This window comes from Henckelia pumila, chromosome 1 (genome assembly GCF_033568475.1).
Source record: "Henckelia pumila isolate YLH828 chromosome 1, ASM3356847v2, whole genome shotgun sequence".
In the NCBI taxonomy this organism is placed as follows: domain Eukaryota; kingdom Viridiplantae; phylum Streptophyta; class Magnoliopsida; order Lamiales; family Gesneriaceae; genus Henckelia; species Henckelia pumila.
Window position 1 is genome coordinate 106,291,224 of NC_133120.1, and position 20,028 is coordinate 106,311,251.

At 34.1% G+C, this 20,028-nt stretch overlaps 1 protein-coding gene and 1 pseudogene across 1 annotated transcript; both read left to right on the top strand.

The window, feature by feature from the left end:
- Window positions 1-1,299: 1,299 nt before the first annotated feature.
- Window positions 1,300-4,897, top strand: LOC140873193 (BTB/POZ domain-containing protein At1g63850). The gene is made up of 2 exons (XM_073276214.1): window positions 1,300-2,370; window positions 3,476-4,897. Exons 1-2 carry the CDS (start codon window positions 1,375-1,377, stop codon window positions 4,415-4,417), a joined length of 1,938 nt encoding a protein of 645 aa, XP_073132315.1. The 5' UTR covers window positions 1,300-1,374; the 3' UTR covers window positions 4,418-4,897.
- Window positions 4,898-9,885: 4,988 nt separating this feature from the next.
- LOC140887079 (homeobox protein BEL1 homolog) lies at window positions 9,886-13,561 on the top strand (annotated as a pseudogene).
- Window positions 13,562-20,028: the final 6,467 nt, after the last annotated feature.

The window sequence follows — 20,028 nt, forward strand, 5'->3', positions numbered from 1 at the left end:
TGCGTTCTATTCTTTTAGATTTGTCTATACATTTACATATAACATTAAATATGAAAACTAGCCTATATATTTGAGACGAATAAAAAAATATAGTTTAAATGAGTTAAACGGAAAGAACGATTATATTTATAAGTAGGTATAAAATTTCGAACAGACAATGAACACACAATGAAACATAGACACTAGCTTCCAAGTATAGAATATTCCTCGCCCTTGGTTGGCCATAGTATTATAGTAATGTTCTCTTGTGCTATAGTGTTTGGCCAAAGAGACAAGGTTTTTTTTTTTTTTTTTTAATATGAAAATTGCCCAAAGCAATCGGCACACCTCTGTTAAATATAATCATAGACAACAACAAAAGACGTAAAGTATGCTCAAAACATATCAAATCGGTGGGGCTTTCAAATTTCCTTTGGGGAATTTTCGTCCCCTTTTGTATCTAATAATCTTGTGAACAGCAATGCTTCCTGACAAAGCCAAACCAAAACCTAATAATGCTCAATAATTTACCAACCATATGATCTACAATTCCATTTTATCTAAACTTGTCATTCAAGGGATATATATGCAAAATCAAGTTAATTTTCAACTACTCTAAACCACAACTTCATTTTATCATCACCTGCTTTAAGCAACAAAAATTAATACTATCATTAAGTTTCCAACTGTCAAAAAAAATTATTCACCCTCAATTCTATGACATTTAAGAGAAGTTTATTTGACCTAGTCAAATTTATTCTTAGTGAACTGAATCGAATCCCCTAAACATGACATGTTGAAATTCCATGTAAAAAAAAAAAGTACTCTACACGTCTTAAATATATTATGAATGATACAAATAAATTTAAGCATCATTCCTTGTTTTTCACTTATATTTCAGCCTTGAAACATTCCCGTATATTCCAAACCGAAGCATTGTGTCATTAACCATTTGTATAAACTATTCCACATTATTATCAAATTTGCTTGAATACACCTTTATGATTACATCTTACTGCTAAAAACCTTTTTTTTTAAAAAAAAAAAAAAAATAAATCATTACAAGAAGAATAAAGGATAAAGTTGAAGGACCACATCTTTCTATACACATTAAAAATCCCTTACTCAACTCATTAATTCTCCATTCAATTGAGTCATCAATTTTGCTATCTCTATTGTCGTTTGTAACTACTCAGTTACCCCTCTTTTTTTTTTTTTTTTTGGAATTAAAATACCCTCATTTCTGTCTTTGTATAAATCGCCATTCTGTCTCTACATAGCGATATGTGATGAGGTCAATGGAGCCCTAAAGCTAAATGACAAAAAACACCCCCAAAAACACACACACACCGCACACACTGTCCCAAGTGCTAAACACGCTGACACTACAATCATATGGCAGCTACCACCACTCATATCAAAGTCCAAACCCAACCCATCCAACCCAAGCGCCGCCGCTGCCGTGAGACTACTATCACCGCCACTCCTGCCACCGTTTCTTCCGATTTGGACTCCACACCGTCATTATCTACAGCCACTCCTTGTACGACCCAAAACCATTATCAAAGTCGCCAGCTTAACACTCCCATTGTAGTTTCTCCAGGAAATTCTTGGTGTTGCTCAGCCTCCAAACCGCCACTTCCGACACCTTCAACGCCGGTTGAAGCCACGCCTACGTTATCACTAGTGTCCTACCCCTTTCCACCCTCTTCCCCCACAGATCTCAAATATCGGCACTCACCCTCCACTATGGACTCCTATACCATCACGAGCACCGCCAATGGCGGCCCCAACCCTGCGGTTGATAATTTTCCGTCATCGTTTAGTAAATTCAACTCCGCACTTACCGCTGGCCTTCTCAACCCAATGTCACCCCCTCCGTTTGTGGATAAAACCCGTTCAAGCCCAACCCTTTTCGAAATGATGTCCAATGAACCCGATTGCCACCTCAAAGCCTCAGCCCTTGTACCTAACGGTGTCGTTCCGGCTGAGAACCCCCAAAGCTCGAAGCTTTCCGCAAACCCACCCCCCCAAGACAAGCAAGCGCTAATGCATCAGCGTTTATTGGATCTTCTGGCTTCGAGGAGCCCCGGAAACCAGTTTAATGATGTGGGTACTGGCGATGTGAAGCTGACTTTAAGTTCCAAGGATGGGGTTAGCGTCTCTATGAGTGTACATAGACAGATCCTTGTGGCTCATAGCAGATTTTTTGCTTTGAAATTGAATGAGAAGTGGGTTAAGCAGCAGCGCAGTATGGGTCCATACATTGTGGAGATAGCGGATTGTGATGATATTGAAGTTTATATTGAGAGTCTTAGGCTAATGTATTGTAAGGATTTGAGGAAGAAGCTGATGAGGGAAGATGTTCCACGAGTATTGGGTATTCTCAAGGTGAGTCTTACATGCTCGCAGAAATCGCTTATCTGCATTTCTTCTATGTGCCTGAACCTTTATATTTGTCAAATATATGTAAATCTAGTGATAGGTGGTGAAAGTTAATCCAGAATTGAAAAATAAGTGAATGAACAGAGAAATGCAGGCTTGTGAATGGCATAATAGAAAATTGGAGATGAGCAGAACTGTGTTGAAGTATAAGCTGGATAATAAAGATTAGATGGATATGTTTTAAGTGGCAATCAAGTTTGCTAACAAACAATAACTTAAAATTGTGATGGACTAGCTTGCCAGACCTTAGAGCTAGATTACTTTCCTATTTGAGTTTCACTGATGCATTAACTGGCGTTTCGGAATTTGAAGTGTGTTAGATGTAAACCAAGTTGTGGATATCTGCATAAGCATGGTGCAGTTTATAAATATTGAAGTTGCTATAATTGGCTGGAATTTTACTCGAATCTGGTAGTTGTGCAATGGTGGTTTGTCTTTGCCAGTATGTTCGATTCCATGAGCAGTTGTAGAATGGTTAACGAGTTAGAGACCACATCCTCCCTGGTAGACTGGTACCGGGGTTTCGTCTATCCTGTTGATCTGTTCATGTTAATTTGTTTCCAATGCATAGTATTGTATTTCCATCTGCACATTGACCTATAAAACACTGGAGAATTAATCTTGTGGACCTGAAATTTAGGGAATGAATGTTGATTGGTAAGTGATAATTTTTGTGTTTGATTTTTGCCAGCCTACTTTCTCGTCATAAGAATGGAACTCAAGAGTAAGCAAGTGACTCAGAGTTTTAGAAATTTCATTTCTTTGGATCAAGTCCTTGAAAAATAGGATATGCTTCAAAATCTAGATTCTTAGAGTAGTCCTTTTTGTTCTCAAGATGACTTTGCCAACAAACTTTGACTTGAAATGGTTAGACTTTGTTTACAGTTTCACTCACTCTTTTATTTGATTATCCTTTTTCACAATTATTTTCATTCCAATGTTTCACAGTAGATACACCATTTGTTGCTTTTTCAAATTGCGAACAGATGGATGATTGTTGTTGGAACCTTAAGCTTATGTTGTAAAAATATGGCAAATGTCTTGTAATTAGGTCTCAGCAGCAATTGGATTTGATGCTGGCGTGTTGTCTTGCTTGGAGTACTTGGAGGCTGCTCCATGGGCTGAAGATGAAGAAGAGAAGGTAGCTTCCTTGTTATCAGAGCTTCGTCTCGAAGGGGTTGGAGCTGTGGAAGTTTTGAAGAGGGTTTCTGTCGATGTTAGCACAGGGTTGGAATACGGGAATGATAATGAAGAAGTGCTTCTCAAGCTATTGCATGTAGTTCTTGAAGGAAAAGACGAGAAAGCTAGGAGAGAGATGAAAACTTTGGTTACCAAAATGCTTCGTGAGAATTCATCCCACACAGATTTGAGAAAGGAGTCGTTTTACTCGGCTTGTGACGGGTGCCTGAACTTTCTTCGGCAATATTTTCTGAAAGCGGCAGAAGAAGCAACACAGAATGTAGGCCAGATAGCAAGACAGGCTGATAATTTGCATTGGCTTTTGGATATATTGATTGATAGGCAGATTGCTGAGGAGTTTTTGAAGACATGGGCATCACAGTCTGAGTTAGCCGAGGCTCACTCAAAAGTGCCTGTCGTTCACCGATATGAAGTTAGCAGAGTTACAGCCAGACTTTTTGTCGGGATCGGTAAGGGGCAGTTATTAGCCTCGAAAGATGTTAGGTGCATGCTTTTGCAGACGTGGTTGGTACCATTTTACGATGATTTTGGATGGATGCGTAGGGCATCCAAGGGTCTTGATCGACATTTAATCGAAGATGGTCTTAGCAACACGATATTAACTTTGCCAATGCCATGGCAGCAAGAGATTTTTCTGTCATGGTTCAATCGGTTTCTTAATGCTGGTGATGATTGTCCAAATATACAAAGAGGATTTGAAGTTTGGTGGAGAAGGGCTTTTTGGAGGCGAAATGGAGAGCCCGAAAGACCTCGACAAATGCGCATCACAACTGCCTCAGTAGAGAACTCTTGAATTCGAGATGCAACAGTCAGATCTCAACAGAGGATTTCGAGTTAGTTCCTTTCTTTTGAAACTGAGCTGAAAAATTTCTTTTGGCCAATGGAGTTCTCAAAGGAACTGGTTGATGAGCTAAGAGTTTAGCCTGGAAAAAGAAATAAAGAAATGGATGTTGATAAAGGTTTGAGTTCACCCTATTCATTACTCGGAGCGATTTTGCCATTCTTTCGCCACACAGTGAGCACCTGCTATTCGAAGTTGGTTAGTTTCTGAAAAGAAATTACACATATTTGATAATGCTGAATGGTGAGGAACTAGCCAAGTGCAGGTGGATCCAATTACCAGTCATAGGCGGCATTGATTGATTTTGTCCTTGTAGTTGATGTACTTTTCTCTTTCTGCTACATACTTTTGGCTGAAGTTTCAGTATCCATTTGTATCACATGACTTACATTGTTTGGTAATCCTATGATGCACCATCTGTGTTGTCGAATAACTCAGGAATCATTTTACAACCACTTTGAAAATACATACGATTCAAACTACTCCCACCAATTTTTTGGTGTGGCCATACAGAATGTTAGTCATGGATGGGGACGTGCTACCTATATAGAAGGCAGCTCAAGTACAGTTAACTTGTGGATACAGCCTTTGTGAATATTATAGCATTCAAATTCTTGGTTACAATCCATATTCTTTGCATTCTGATTCGTTTTTGGATCTGTCTCATTCTGAATTTTTGCGTTATCAAGCTCTTAATCCCGGGCATTTCACGCAAGTTCAGACTTCAAATTTATAATCGAGCCGGTTTTAATTTCATCATCTTTAAAGTGTGTAAAAATAGAATGGTACAGTCATCCTGCAAATTGCAATCGTAGTTTACTTCCCTGGGCTTAGTATGTTTTTGCCTTCAAGAAGAGCAACCCGTGCATCAGTATGCATAATGAAGAAAGTATAAGCTGTTCATTGACAAATTCAAAGAAAAACTATTAGCCCTTCAGATTGCTCCTCAGATAATTTAGCCCATGAGAAACTATCACCAAATTCATCTTGGGACTTTGCACACCAGGTGGCTGAAATCTTCCAATATCCATATCATGTGGCAAAGATTTGAACTATTTTAACCACTTTTAAACAGCAGGGTTTGAGTCCATCCACACACCTCACGGCACTCAAAAAATATCTGCAAAATATTATACTTTTATAGAAATGATTAAATTTATAAATTATAAAAAAAAAAAATCAAGAGTGACTAGTTTTAAAAATAAAAATGACAAGCTTATTTTTATAATGTATATTACTTGATTATAAGTGCTTCTCATAATATTTTTTAATAAAATGAAAAAGGATATCATTATTCAAGAGCACATCTCTCTCCATTTATTTGAATGAATGTTAAAGGGTAACTTTATATTTTAAAAAAATATTGAGGGTAAAAGTGTGAAGAAAAATTTCAAAACCACTCTAATCTGCTGTCTAATGTATTTTTAAAATAAAAAAACAAATCACAAGCTTTTTATTTTTATTTTGTAAAAATGGAGTGCAGCTCATACCCAACCAAAATCCATCATAGTAAATTAGTGGAGCACTAATTGTCTGTTCAGGCATTCAGACATTTCATGAGTCGAAGGCCCATTCAATAGTCCAGTCCAACATAACAACACTTGGGTCGGCTGGGTCCACCAAATAAGGTCCATGTTACATTCCAGTACAACAATCATGCCAGACTATTGTTTTCTTCTATGAATCTAAATCCCATTTGCGAAGCCCGGTTTCACTAACTAAGGCCCAATTAAGAACACATCATCTTCCCTACCATTACAGAATTGTAGTCAATTTGATATTAGTGTAAATCAGCATTATGAAGCCCAAGGTCCACTAACAAAGGCCCAATCAAGAACCTAATGTTTTGGGTTTAGTACATGCCGCCCGCAGGGCACTGCTCCGCGGATGACGTGTAATCCCATGATTGGTCAAAAAAAGTGGGTCCCACGTGGGACCCACTGATTTTAACCAATCATGAGCCGCCACGTCACCCGCAGGGCACTATCCTGCGAGTAGCATCGACTCAACCAATGTTTTGTTTGTATGTTGTATTTTTATTTTTTGGAAGATGCTGTAATTTCGAAATTGACTTTGGATATTTGAGACATATGAGGCCATAAACAAATTAAGTAGTTTGGAAATGAGATATTATAAATTGGTTTCGGTTTATATACAAAATTTAAAATCTATATGAAATTTTGTTATTCTTCAATTTCGCATTGGTCCATATATATCCTGCAGCAATTTTAAACAAGAAAAAGAAGTGGGAATCAAGAATCAAGATTACGACAGTTTTCTATTCACATTTTAATAGGACAAATTGTGTGCGATTGTCATTCTCAAACTTGACACAATAAGGGATATATAAGACTTTGCATAAAGATTCTACATAATCCACGAATGACAACCAATGAAAAGTTAAAGCCAATGGAAATACATTAAAGTCCGACTTAATTTTCACATTATAATCTGTCTAAAAACCAAAATTTTCATTTAGGTCCTCCAATATTCTTGTAATGGTTTATTTATTTTTTTTCAAAGTTAACAGTATCGATTGGTCCAGAAGCCTTCCCAACACGTCATGGAATGTAAACCATATTGTATTAATTAATTGAAGTACGAATAAATTTCCAATATATATATATAATATATTTTTACTGGAGGTCAGTTAATTGTGACATTGACTCGCCATTCGATAAGCTTATATTAACTACAATTAGGACCGGAGAGGAAAAAAATTCTTGTATTTTTAAAATTATGTAAACCACAGCAAGGTTTAATATGTGAGATTTCTCTTCTTACCCATTATATTCAACTAAAATTTTGAATGGAGGGCCAATTGGATTTAATTGTGTTAGATTGGGGGACCATACAATATTGTATTAATTAGATGGAGATCATTAAGGGTTCAAAACTAGACTTCTAAATAGAGAATATTCACAGCCTGCATGCCAACTGAATTTGAACACTTTTAATATTCATTATCAGAAATGAGAAAACATTGGAATTCATAATGTGATTCGATTGCTCCAATTGACATTTACTGATTATATTACATTTATTTTATTTTTTAAAAAAGTTCGACTTACCAATGTCACCGTTATTTGGTTCGAAATTAATTCTGGGCTTTCATTTAATTTTTAGACTTTGTCCACTGGCAAATAGAGTAGGGGTCCATTTTCTAAAATACATACATAAATAATAAATAATTTCGAGGACCACTCTATATATATTTTTTGTTATTTGACAATTAATGCCGTCAATGACTGCTAAAAACATTAATATGATTATCTATTTTAGTTGTAGAAAAAATAAAAAGTGTTATAGCTAGGAAGAAATATGGGCATTTAATGTAAAGATAACAGTATCCCACTCAATTCTTTTACCAGACCAAGGTTCATCCTTAATCATCCAAATTGTATGTACATAGTACACAGATACATTAAACTCGGGATAAAATAAATTAATACTCCATATATATTTATAATAGCACATACTATATAAATATTTGATTTGATTTGATTTGCTTGATATATTATAGTTTATTTGATTTGATTGATTAAATTTTATATAAAAATGATAAATTACCATATTATCTTTTTAATAATAAAAAATATAAATAATATTATTTATAAGGGATAATATAGTAATTTTAATTCAATGATTTGATTGATGTAAAATAAATAATTAATGATTTGATTGATGTTATAGTTAATAGATGGATAAATAATATGATGAAAAAAAAAATGTGATTAGACAGTATAATTTTATACATAGATTATTAATAATGGTACCAAACGAGCCTAAAATGATTCTTTTATATCAGTTTGACATAAATATCATGAGGTCACTTTCGTATAAATTAATAATTAATGACCAAATTTACAAGAATTAATTACCCTTGCATTTTGAAGTATATATCGTTGTTCATCTCAGTGGTACCCACATGCCACAGTTGCATTATTTTCTATTTTTTTTTCTTTTTTATGTACAATAAATATTTAATTTTTTGTTTTCGATTAAGTTGTAATTTTATTTTGTTGTCTTTGACGAGCGATGAGTTTTCTGGATTATACGGAGGTATTTTTGGGGGGAAATTTGATGAAGAGACCAAATGTATATTTATCCAACACTGCTATTTCATTGTAATGTAATTATAACAATAATAAAGATACAAAGATAGATATTATAATAGCCTTCTTGTGTATCGGTGGTCACGATATCGACACCTTTTTCATGGCATTGGCGCACACTTTGTCTTGTTTCATTCTCAAGTTGATTAGTCATATGATTAGGGACAATGATAATAATGACAACATTGACATTTAATCAACCAAATTAAGTAAAGATGTGAATAAGTACGTACGTATTTTTCAAAGTAGAAATATAAAATAATTTTTTTTTGGGAGTGGGTAATATATAGTAATCTATATATATACATATGCATAGTTTTGATATCGCGCATCCTATGCATAATTTTTGTGGCACACACACAAACCATTTGAGAATTGCTGAAGCAACGTTCATGGACATGGCAAATGTGGCACATGTGATGAATCAATAAAGCATACAAACACTATGCATTTTGAGCCATGAAAGTTTCTCTTGGACTATTATGAAACCATGAAAGTGTCATTTGAACTTGAAAACTCGACAATATTCTACTTCATATGTATGCAAATTATTTATACGGTCAGAACAGGTTGAAAATAGTGGTAAAACTTGTTCAAGTAAAGAAGCAATATCCAATTAAGAACCGAACCCAGTTGAAATTTCGGGATTAAATAATTATTGGATAATTATGGTCACTTTGTTTTGTTTGATTATGATAATTGCAAAATACAATTCTAGGAAGAAAAAATAAAGGAAGGAAAAAACATGCATATGGTCCCAATTAGGAAGGACGGATGAAAAGAATAAAAAAGAAGACTGGTGAAGAGCCTTTAATTAATGGGATGCTTTAATTAGAATTAGTTGGAACACATGCATGGACCACTTCATCCCATGGCCTCACAGGGACTAATATTCCACAGTAATACTGCCATATATAAAAAAAATTATTCATTGATCAATTTATATGTAATATAAAAAATCAAGATATATAGGAAATTGTAAGATTAATTTAACTTATCAATTGTCACCTGGAGTGGTAGTTAATTAATTTATAAATAAATGGCATTTTACAATTATTTGTGAAATAAGCAGCGAAAATAGCGACAGTTATTATTATTATTTTACTGATGTCTGAAAAAGCCTGCGACATAGTACATACATCTACTGCTTAGCTCGAGTTCTTGGGATTCGTGGGTGTGATCGAAACAACCTTGTATGCAATAATCATCGCCCACATATATATGCACGGCGCACCACTCTTTTTCTATGAACTTCTTATATATTACAGGAAAACTTTATGTATGAACAATGAAAGTTCAAAGCTTTTGTCTGTCTGCACACGTTTAATATACAAACAAATGTGAGTGTGTGTGTGGGGGGGATATATATATTAATATATTAATGCTTGTAAACCAAAAAAAAAAAAAAAAGGGTATATTAAAATAAGTTTTCATGAGGTCATGATATATCAATGATCAGGCCATATTTGTTCCATTTGTATTCGGGATCAAAGATTTGTGTATCTCCTTTTCCTCTGTTTGCTTCCATGGCATGAACTTTCTTGTTTGGTGAATCAGAGTAAATAACAAAAGAAAGGTCATATTTGCATTGCTTCTCAACCACCATTATCTATATATATATTAAAGTGTAAGTATTACCGCTCATCTCATATATGGAACTTACCCTAAGCATCCCAACATAGAGTACACGCAGAGGTGCGTGTATGTCACAATAGGGAAAGAAAAGATTCAGTTAAAAAAGTTACACAAAACATAAGCGCGTGTATGGTTTCTTGTTAAAAGATATATAGGTTGATATTTGTTCAGTCTATCTTGATCGGTTTTTTCAGCTGGAGAAGGGGGGTTTGATCAAGTTTTTGTACAAGAAAATCTGTGTATAAAGCAGTACTATATATAAGTTTTGTATGGCTGAATCAATTGGGAATCGTGATCTGCAGGCTCATATAGTGAATCATCTGCAAAGTTTTGAGCTGAATCCAGAGATCTACAATTTGATCAGTGCTTCAGGCATGGAGTTAATAGGGCTTTCTTCAAAGAATCCGAACCAAGAAAGCAGCTCAGTTTTCTGGAAAGGGTGCTCTAACAAGCCTGGAAACCATGTCGGCTCTTCTTGGAAAGGGATCGACGGGCCCGGTAGTTCTAGTGAATCGGCCTATAAACATGGTTTAACTGGGATTACTGATTCTAATTCAATGGTTTCACAAGAGAATTCTTTTGTGGATTTTTCATCTTTGAGAAGTGTTTTCCCTGAAAGGCCAAGCAAAGGTCTTTCACTCTCTCTCAATCCATCAAATCCTTCGAGTATTGGCCTCCAATCTTTCGAACTCGTACAAGAAACGGATTTAAGGTTTGATCCATCAAGTTCTAGGCCAGTTACCAATATTAATCCACAACACCACTATATGATGCAAGAAAACTCTCATGAGTTTGGAAAGTACTCGAAGTTCTTGGGGCATACACAAGAGCTTTTGAACGAGTTCTGTAATCTCGGAACAAGCAAAACTCATGATAGCTCAAAGCAAAAGATTCAGAAAACCAGTGAAAGGCAGGACGAAATTCCCATGTCAAAGCAATCCCTTCAAGCTCTTGACCACTTGGAATTGCAGAATCGAACCACCAAGTTGCTTCAAATGCTTGAAGAGGTATGTACACATATACATTTTAATATTTCTTCCTTTGAAGATCATAATTTCCAGTACTTTTTCACATCTTTACTTCATGGGATATATGGACGCTGATATAAATTAATGCGGGAGGCTTTAAAATCTGAACCAACCAGCTTGTGGATCGGGACTCTCCTCCATTATTGCATGATGAGTTCCATTAAATTTCAGAACCATCTGTTTTACACCAGTTTGTATTATGTACCATCCGCCGGAAATTAATCATAAACATCATGAAAAGTTACAATCTTTTTTTCCCAGATGTAATATGATGATCATCACTTTAGCAAGTTTTCGTTTTTTTTGGTTAATTTTGTTTTGGTGGTGGGGTGAAGGTGGATAGAAGGTACAAGCACTACTGCGATCAGATGAAGGCGGTGGTATCATCATTTGAAGCAGTGGCTGGGAATGGAGCTGCGACTGTTTATTCAGCCTTAGCGTCAAGGGCTATGTCAAAGCACTTTAGATGCCTAAAAGATGGAATTTTGAGTCAGATGAAGGCGACAGAGAAGGCAATGGGAGACAAGGATTGTGCAGTAACAGGAACAAGTAAAGGGGAAACACCAAGATTAAGACTTCTTGATCAAGCTTTGAGACAACAGAGAGCATTCCAGCAAACGAGGATGATGGAAAATCATCCATGGAGGCCACAACGAGGCCTGCCAGAGAGATCGGTTTCTGTTCTTCGTGCTTGGCTTTTCGAGCACTTTCTTCACCCGTAATTTAATTTCCTCTCTCTCCTTCACAATTTATATATATATATATATATGCCCGTGATGAGTTGATAATTTTCAAGTATAAGTACTACTAATATACATATTTGGTACAATCTTGATCCAGCTAAGGAATAAAAAATGAAATGTACTCTCAGATTCTTGCCTCTTTTCAATCGTTATTTTGCAGACGCTAGCCGGTTTTTTTTTGTAAGTTTCTGTTGAAATCCTTCAAGATTCCATCATTTTTTGTGTTCGTGTATATAGATAATGTAGGTCTTAAGTTTATTTCTTATTTGTCTTTGTGGAAATTTCTTGCTTTAATCGTATGTTATTTGTGTGTGGATTTTAATTACTCGTTGCAACCTTCATCGGAAACACATCTCTTGCCCACTATCCTCCACAAAATTTATTAAGAAAAGCTGAGAACAGTAATTAATTAATTAGTTGGTACTTAACTTCCATTTTTTGAGTACTGATCAATTTTCTTGAATTTTACAGGTATCCAAATGATATAGATAAACACACTTTAGCACGCCAAACAGGTCTCTCAAGAAGCCAGGCGAGTCCCTTTAAACCATATTATTTTTATTCAAGATTTAGAATGTATTTATGTAATCGAGGAAACCTATGCATATGTATCTTCAACATATCTCCTACAATAAATTATTTTATCAGATGTAATTACTCTATGACATTATTTTTTCTTGTCATGTACGATAAACTTAATTCTATCTATCTTTGTCAGGTCTCCAATTGGTTCATTAATGCTAGAGTAAGGCTATGGAAACCCATGGTGGAGGAAATGTACTTGGAAGAATTCAAAGATCATCACGACGGCGTACGGTTCGGCGCTGATCGGAACGACGAGTTTCTGAATCAAAATCTTTCAAGTAATGAAGATCAGAAGCCTACACATGATCAGTTGGTTAGAATTCATTCCGAATCTCCATCTTCCATACTCAACATTAATCCTGAGAAAAATGGTGGAAAAAGAAACAAAACCCTTGAAAATGAAGCGAAGAATCATTGTTTTGGTGGAGTTGGGGACTCATCATTTGGTGCCATAGAATTGGACTTCTCATCATACCCTTATCACTCAGCAGCCTCAGGAGGTGGAATAACCCCAACCGTCTCGTACGGCGGCGGCGGCGGGGTGTCTTTGACATTGGGCTTATACCACCAGCATGGCTTACAAGCTGGGTCACTTTTTTACCCTAGATCATATGATCATATGGAAGATTGTCATGAAAGAGTTCAGTACTCAATCTTGGAGGGTGAAAACCATAATTATATTTACCCTACTGCAGGAATATGATGGGAGCACAGCTGCTTCATGATTTGGATGGATAGATTTTAAATCCCTTTTTTATGGGGCAAAAAAATAGAAAAATATCTATGTTTTAATTTGTCGGTATATTTGATATAGCCGGAGTTTGGAGGAAATTAAAGGATCGGTGGCTGTGATGGAAGTAGTGAATTTATGTATATGCTTCATGCATGCATGTGGTATACTAGATAGGGAAAGGTAAATTACATTTATATATTATATATATGTAATTTGTTGATGTTATATATATGCAGGAGTAAATTGAAAGTAATTGCTAATTATTAGGTGGCATTTTTACCTGGTAGCAAATATATAATATTGTAGTAGAAGAATGTTTATGTTTTCTTCGAAAGTTGAATTATTATTTTTATTAACTCGCTGATTTATTGATTATCAATATTTAAACTTAACTGGTAGAATCGATTTATTTCCATTTTCGTCGATCCTATCAAGTTGATGTCGGTTACGTTTTTATTAAAGAAAAATTACTCATGAGCTGTATGTGGTTTTTTGGTGATTTTTTTAAAATCTATATTAGTCATGAATTGTTTTTCTCTTTGTTTTTATACTCTAAAAACAAAGAGAAAACGGTGTCGGTCGGGGGCTTATATTTAACCATGCAAGCCAATGATAGAAACTTTTGTGGCTCTAATAAAATTCAGGGTTCCAATTTTGTTGGGGCACTTGGAAGATCTTTTCTTGCATATTAAATTGTGATGCTTATTAAATATTCAATTCAAGATCGATTACTTGCCATACAGGAGAATCAACTATATAATAAATAAACATGTTAAATGAGGGGAGGCAAAAGGTGAATTTCGTTTGTTAAATTTTGATATAAAAATTCATGACAATTACAAATCAAGTCCTTGATTTCAATAGTAGTTTAATTTCTACCCTTTCGGATAGCCCACTGTTTTATAACAAAATGGTCGCCTTTAATTTCTTGATTCATTAGCTACTAACATTTCAAAAAAAATTGAAGAAAATTCTTAATTCCAAAAGCTAAGGATTTTACTAAAAGATATATTTGATGGTATTGATACAATTTTAATCTTTGAAAACGTAAATAAATCCAAACAGTACTATTATTTATGTTACTCTTTCATGCATAATTATGAAATCATTTAATTAATATATATCATCTTTTGTTATTTCTGATTTAGACATTTGATCTAATTCCAGGAGTTAGTTTAGTTAGCTTTAATATTGATTAGTTAGTCCCGAAGATTGAAATTTTAAATACAAAATACAAAACTACTTGATGAAATAAGTTGTTTTCAAACATTAATTATACTTTATAGAAAAAGTACATATAAAACAACAATTGGTTGCAATAATAATATGCATGCAGAAAATTTGGGGAGATTAAAGAAAGGCGATGGTGGAAAGATATAAATTAAAGCATTAAGTTGGGACTTGGATGGGCACATGGGCCATATTTATTCCCTCGGATACCAATCTGAATAATAGGCTTCTGGTTCTAAACTCTCCTCCTAGCTCCTACCTAGCTATCTTTGTGTGTTAAAACAAATTGTTCGCAAATCATAATCATAATCATAATTCATAAAGCATACCTATATATACCTCTTCCAATGACATGTGAGATAAGCATAAGTGCATAACTCATAAATAAACAATGCTTAATAATGATATTGGAGTGTTTGCAACCTCCGAAAAAATTATTTTTCACATTTCTCATTTAAAAAAATCAGTTTCTTTTGTTTCTTATACCCTTATATTTTGCTTCTGTTTTTGCTTAATTTTGATCCAGATCCAGAAGCTGATCTCATGATGATATTTTCAAACGTGATTGTGGTATTTTGTTCAATAAATCAAATTTTTTCTAGACACTTTTAAATATAATAATATTTTTGGATAATTGAAAATTACCCTTTTTTATTCATTTGTAGTTCGCAAAACATAATCAAGCCATATCTATAATGAGAATATTTTTGGCTTTTAAGATAAAACTATTATTAGAATCACTTATTTATCAAACACTCTTCCCTTAAATTTTTACTTATATTCTCAAACATTATTCCCTTCTGATTTTTTCTTACTTCTTGAGATTTATATATAAATAAATTTAATAATTTTCGAAAAACGTAATCTTTTTTTATTAACAATCTATTAATCAAATTATATTGTCAATATGCAATCAAACGTGAGATCGTCCGACAAAATACCTTTTCTTTTTAACATATGCAAAACATTGGAACGTGAATTAGAATTCGTAGGGCGAGAATGTAATTAAATTTCAAGTGGAAAGTTAAGTAACCGAGTAATTTCTATATGACTATATGGACGGTCAACCGAGTCAACCTAAAAATATGCATTCGGCCCAAATTATACAAGGCTATGCTTGGATTGATGTATTTGATTTGAGAGTTGATTTCAAATTAATGGATTTGAAAATATATTGATTTGAATCTATTGTTCATTAAATATCTTGTTTGGAAGAACATGGAATTTCAAAATGAAATTTTAAATCCATTGATTAAAAATATATTGCTTGTTAAAAAAATTTAAAAATTTCAAATTATAGAAAAGTATAATATATTATTATTTATATATTTTGACATTAAAATTAGTATTATGATTACACAATAATTATGTTCAATTTTAAATAATATAAATTTTATCTTTATTTATTTTCATAACTTTAAACAAAATATTTATGTTTTTCAAAAAAACAATATAAAACTTATTATAATATTAAACTTCAATTTCTTTTTCATCAAACTAGTAACATAAAAAAAAATTTGTGCAATACTCTACAATAAAATCAAAATTTAGTAACATATAATAATCAAAAAAATTATATTAATACATATCCAAACTTACAAAGATAATTCGAAAATTATATTAACACATATCCAAACCATTGGATTATATTCCAATGGTTTCTCAAACTTTTGTTTGCAGTTTTTTCATAGTTCTTGGAGTTTTTATGAGATCAGTCATCGCCCACACATCGCCCACATGATTACTGTTGCACTTGTATCGGTTCCCGCAACAAATATATCCTGAAAACGTAACTATATATTCATTACACTGTAAAAAAAACTATATGTTCATTAATATTATAATTATATTAAACGTAGCCTATGTTTACAAGAATGAGAAGATACAACTTACATATAGCACGACCTTGATATGATTCCATGTCAAATCAATAGAACAAATCCTCTGTTCCTTAAGTTTGATTAACAAGTCAAGAATATTGTTGGGATTCACCATATTATCCATGTAATTTGAATCCAAATGCTTATCGATCATCCCTAGGCTGAATTTTTCCATATCTTTGTAAGTAAAAGAGGAAACCGTGCATAGACTGGAATTCCTATGGAGTCTGTCAATTGAATTATGTCATATCAAAAATCCCAGAAGTTAAGTTGATGAAAATCTTATATCAGTCATCCATGCCACCCCTAAAAAATCTTAATGCACCAGCTTCATAGAAACACTACACCAATATTACCGTATTCAAGTCCACAAAAGCAAACATGACCGATAATAACATAGTAACCACTTATATACAAGTAGAACATGACCTCAAATAGCAATTTCTAGTCAATCTGGGTAAATAATTTGCAGGCAGTTGAAAATTGCTAATAGCATGCCAGAAAGATACAAACATAAATAGATCATTCATCTGGTCGAAAAATTACATTAATTTCCAACACAAACATAAATAGATCATTCATCTGGTCGAAAAACACTTGTGGTGCACTGTAGCAGTCACCAAGAGTGCTTTTGGTTGAGACTAAAGATTGTTTTTGACAAATAAGTGTATATTAAATGAAAATTAGTTCAATTTCTAATGTTATCATCCCTTTTATAATCATCATGACTCGAGATATAGTTTCAAAATATAACCTCCCATTATATATCGTTAATCTACAGTGAACGTTCAACTAAATAAGTATAATGATTCAATCATAGGGTAAAGGTAATTCAACTTGATGAACAAACTGTGTTACGCTTTAAACGTATATAAATCTCGTGTGATGAGATTAATATTTTTAATGCATTAACAAGTCTCATAATATTATGTTTTGATGATTACAAAACTCGGTTAATTGTTACTAACCATTTAAAGTAAGATTTTGCAGATTAGATTTATTGACAAATAAATTATTGAAAGTTATTTAGAAGCTATCAATTTATTTATGAAGTCTCATATTGCTCATATAATCGACACAATGTTATGTGGATGTCATGAAACATTGTTATGAGGATATGAAGAAAAGGACAAGAAGAAGCCAAAATATGGAGCAGCAACTTTCGAAAATTACTGGGAATATTATATGCATTGAAATCCGATCTCCACCAGTCATAATTTAGATGAGGAAGTTTTAAATCTTCTGTCCAAATTTGAGAGAAATCCAATGGCTATATTGATAGATATGATTTTTTCAAATATGCTGCACAATACCTACTCCTGAAAGGAACGAAACCATGAAGATTCAAATTCAAAAACTAACTGGGAATGATTGAGAAATTTAAAACAAATCTCCACCAATCAGATTCAATTTTAGGATTTTTTACAAGTTCTGTCAAACTTTCAGATCAATCCAACGGATGTATTGGGAGTTATGAATTTTTCAAATGTGTCGCGTAGAACAAGATGCAAAAACATGATGTAGCTACTTCCGAAGATTACTGGAAATGTTTGACTCATTAAAATAATATCTTCACCGTTCAGAATGAAGATCAAGATGTTTTAAAATTTCAGTACAAATTTCAGATTAATCCAACGGTTAGATTGTGAAATATGATTTTTCCACAAAATCTGCACAGTGCTGTTTTTGAAGGGGACAGCGGCGCCGAACACTTTTTGTCTCTCCTTGACTTTCCAACACACGTTCCATGCACTCAAATCAGATTCAAATCCTTACCAACTATAAATAGAGGCCTTCCAAGGTCATTTTGAGACATCCCAACTCATCTCTTCTCTACTTTGCAAGCAATCTTCTCTCTATCAAAGTATGTGTGTGATATATTCAAGTATTTGAGAGTGTTTGTAAAAATAGTTTGTGAGTTGGTTGTGCTATTGTTGTAAACACTTGAGTGTGAAGCCAAGTGTGTTGTGCTATCGTTGTAAACACTTGAGTGTGAAGCCAAGTGTGTTGTGTTGAGGCTATCCTTGGAGCCCTTAAGGCCAAGTGTTCGAGTTGTATCGGCGCGGTGATCGTGTTGAGTTGTACGGCTATCCTTGGAGCCATCAAGGCCAAGACATTGAAGTTATAGTGGATCCTTGGTTAATCGATCTTAACCAAGAAGGGGAGACGTAGACGATTTATCGTCGAACTTCCATAAACATCTCTTATCCCTTTTACTGCTTTATTTATATTACGCATTTATTTACTGCACTTATATTTGATTGCTTTAAGTTTTTTGCTTGCGTACTAGCATAATCGCTTTAAATTGCTAAAGTTGTCAATAGAACCTAAATCCCCCCATTAGGTTCTAACAAGTGGTATCAGAGCCACCTTTTTACAAAATATTTTCAAAAAAGGCTCTATGGCAAATCTAGCTAGCGATTATGCTCAAGGGCAATCAACCAATCGTCCTCATCTTTTCAATGGCATAAACTACGGATATTGAAAAAACTGAATGTCCCTATATATTCAATCCATAGATTATGATCTTTGGAAAGTAACCGTGAAAGGTCCCTATATACCTTTGAAAGAGGTTGAGGGAGTCAAAATTCCTAAGGGAATGGACGAATTTTCCAAGGAGGACATGCGATTAATTTCTCAAAATGCTAAAGCTATGAATATTTTGCATTGTTCCCTAAATATGAATGAATACAACCGGATCTCGATGTGCTCATCGACAAAAGAGATTTGGGACAAATTGGAGATATGCCACGAAGGGATCAATCAAGTCAAGGAGACAAAGATCGATCTACTTCAACTCAAATACGAGACATTTGAGATGGAGGCTAGTGAGGATGTTGATACCATGTTCCGAAGGCTCTCTCAAATCATCAATGAGCTAGCCCAACTTGGAGAATAATATCCAACCAAGAAAGTGTGGAGGAGAGCTCTACGCGCCCTACCCAAGGAGTGGGATGCAAAGAGGACGGCCATCATAGAATCCAACAAAGGCGACACCGCTTCCTATGATCTTGATCAACTCCATGGGACTCTAAAAACCCATGAGTTGGAATTGTCTACAAGGAAGGATTTAAAGAAAAAAGATGAGAAGATCAAGGCAAAGGGGATTGCCTTATCTAGCTAATCCAAAGAAGAAGATGATGATGATATGATACTCTTCGCAAGAAAGTTCAAAAGATTTATGCGAGGAAACAACTTCAAGAAGGACAAGAAGACGGACAAGGAAGTGACATGCTACAACTGTCAACAACAAGAGCATTATGCAAATGAATGCCCTCTCAAGAAGAAATATGACAAAGGCAAGAAGAAAACACTCATAGCTCACTTAGAAAAATCATTTGATAAGTTCAATGTTAGTAGTAATAAATTGAATAATTTACTAAGCATGCAGAAATGTAGTTTTGATAAGGGTGGAATAGGGTTTGGTAAGAAATCAATAAACTTTACTAGCCTCATTGCTAAAGCAAAAATGAGATCACCCCCTACATGCTCTTATTGTTGTAAAATAGGTCATGCTAGACATAAATGTAGATCTTTAAGATTTCAATATGATCAAAAGAGCTATATGAAATGGAGGCCTAAGAGTACTTAACAACTCATCAGTTGGCATTATG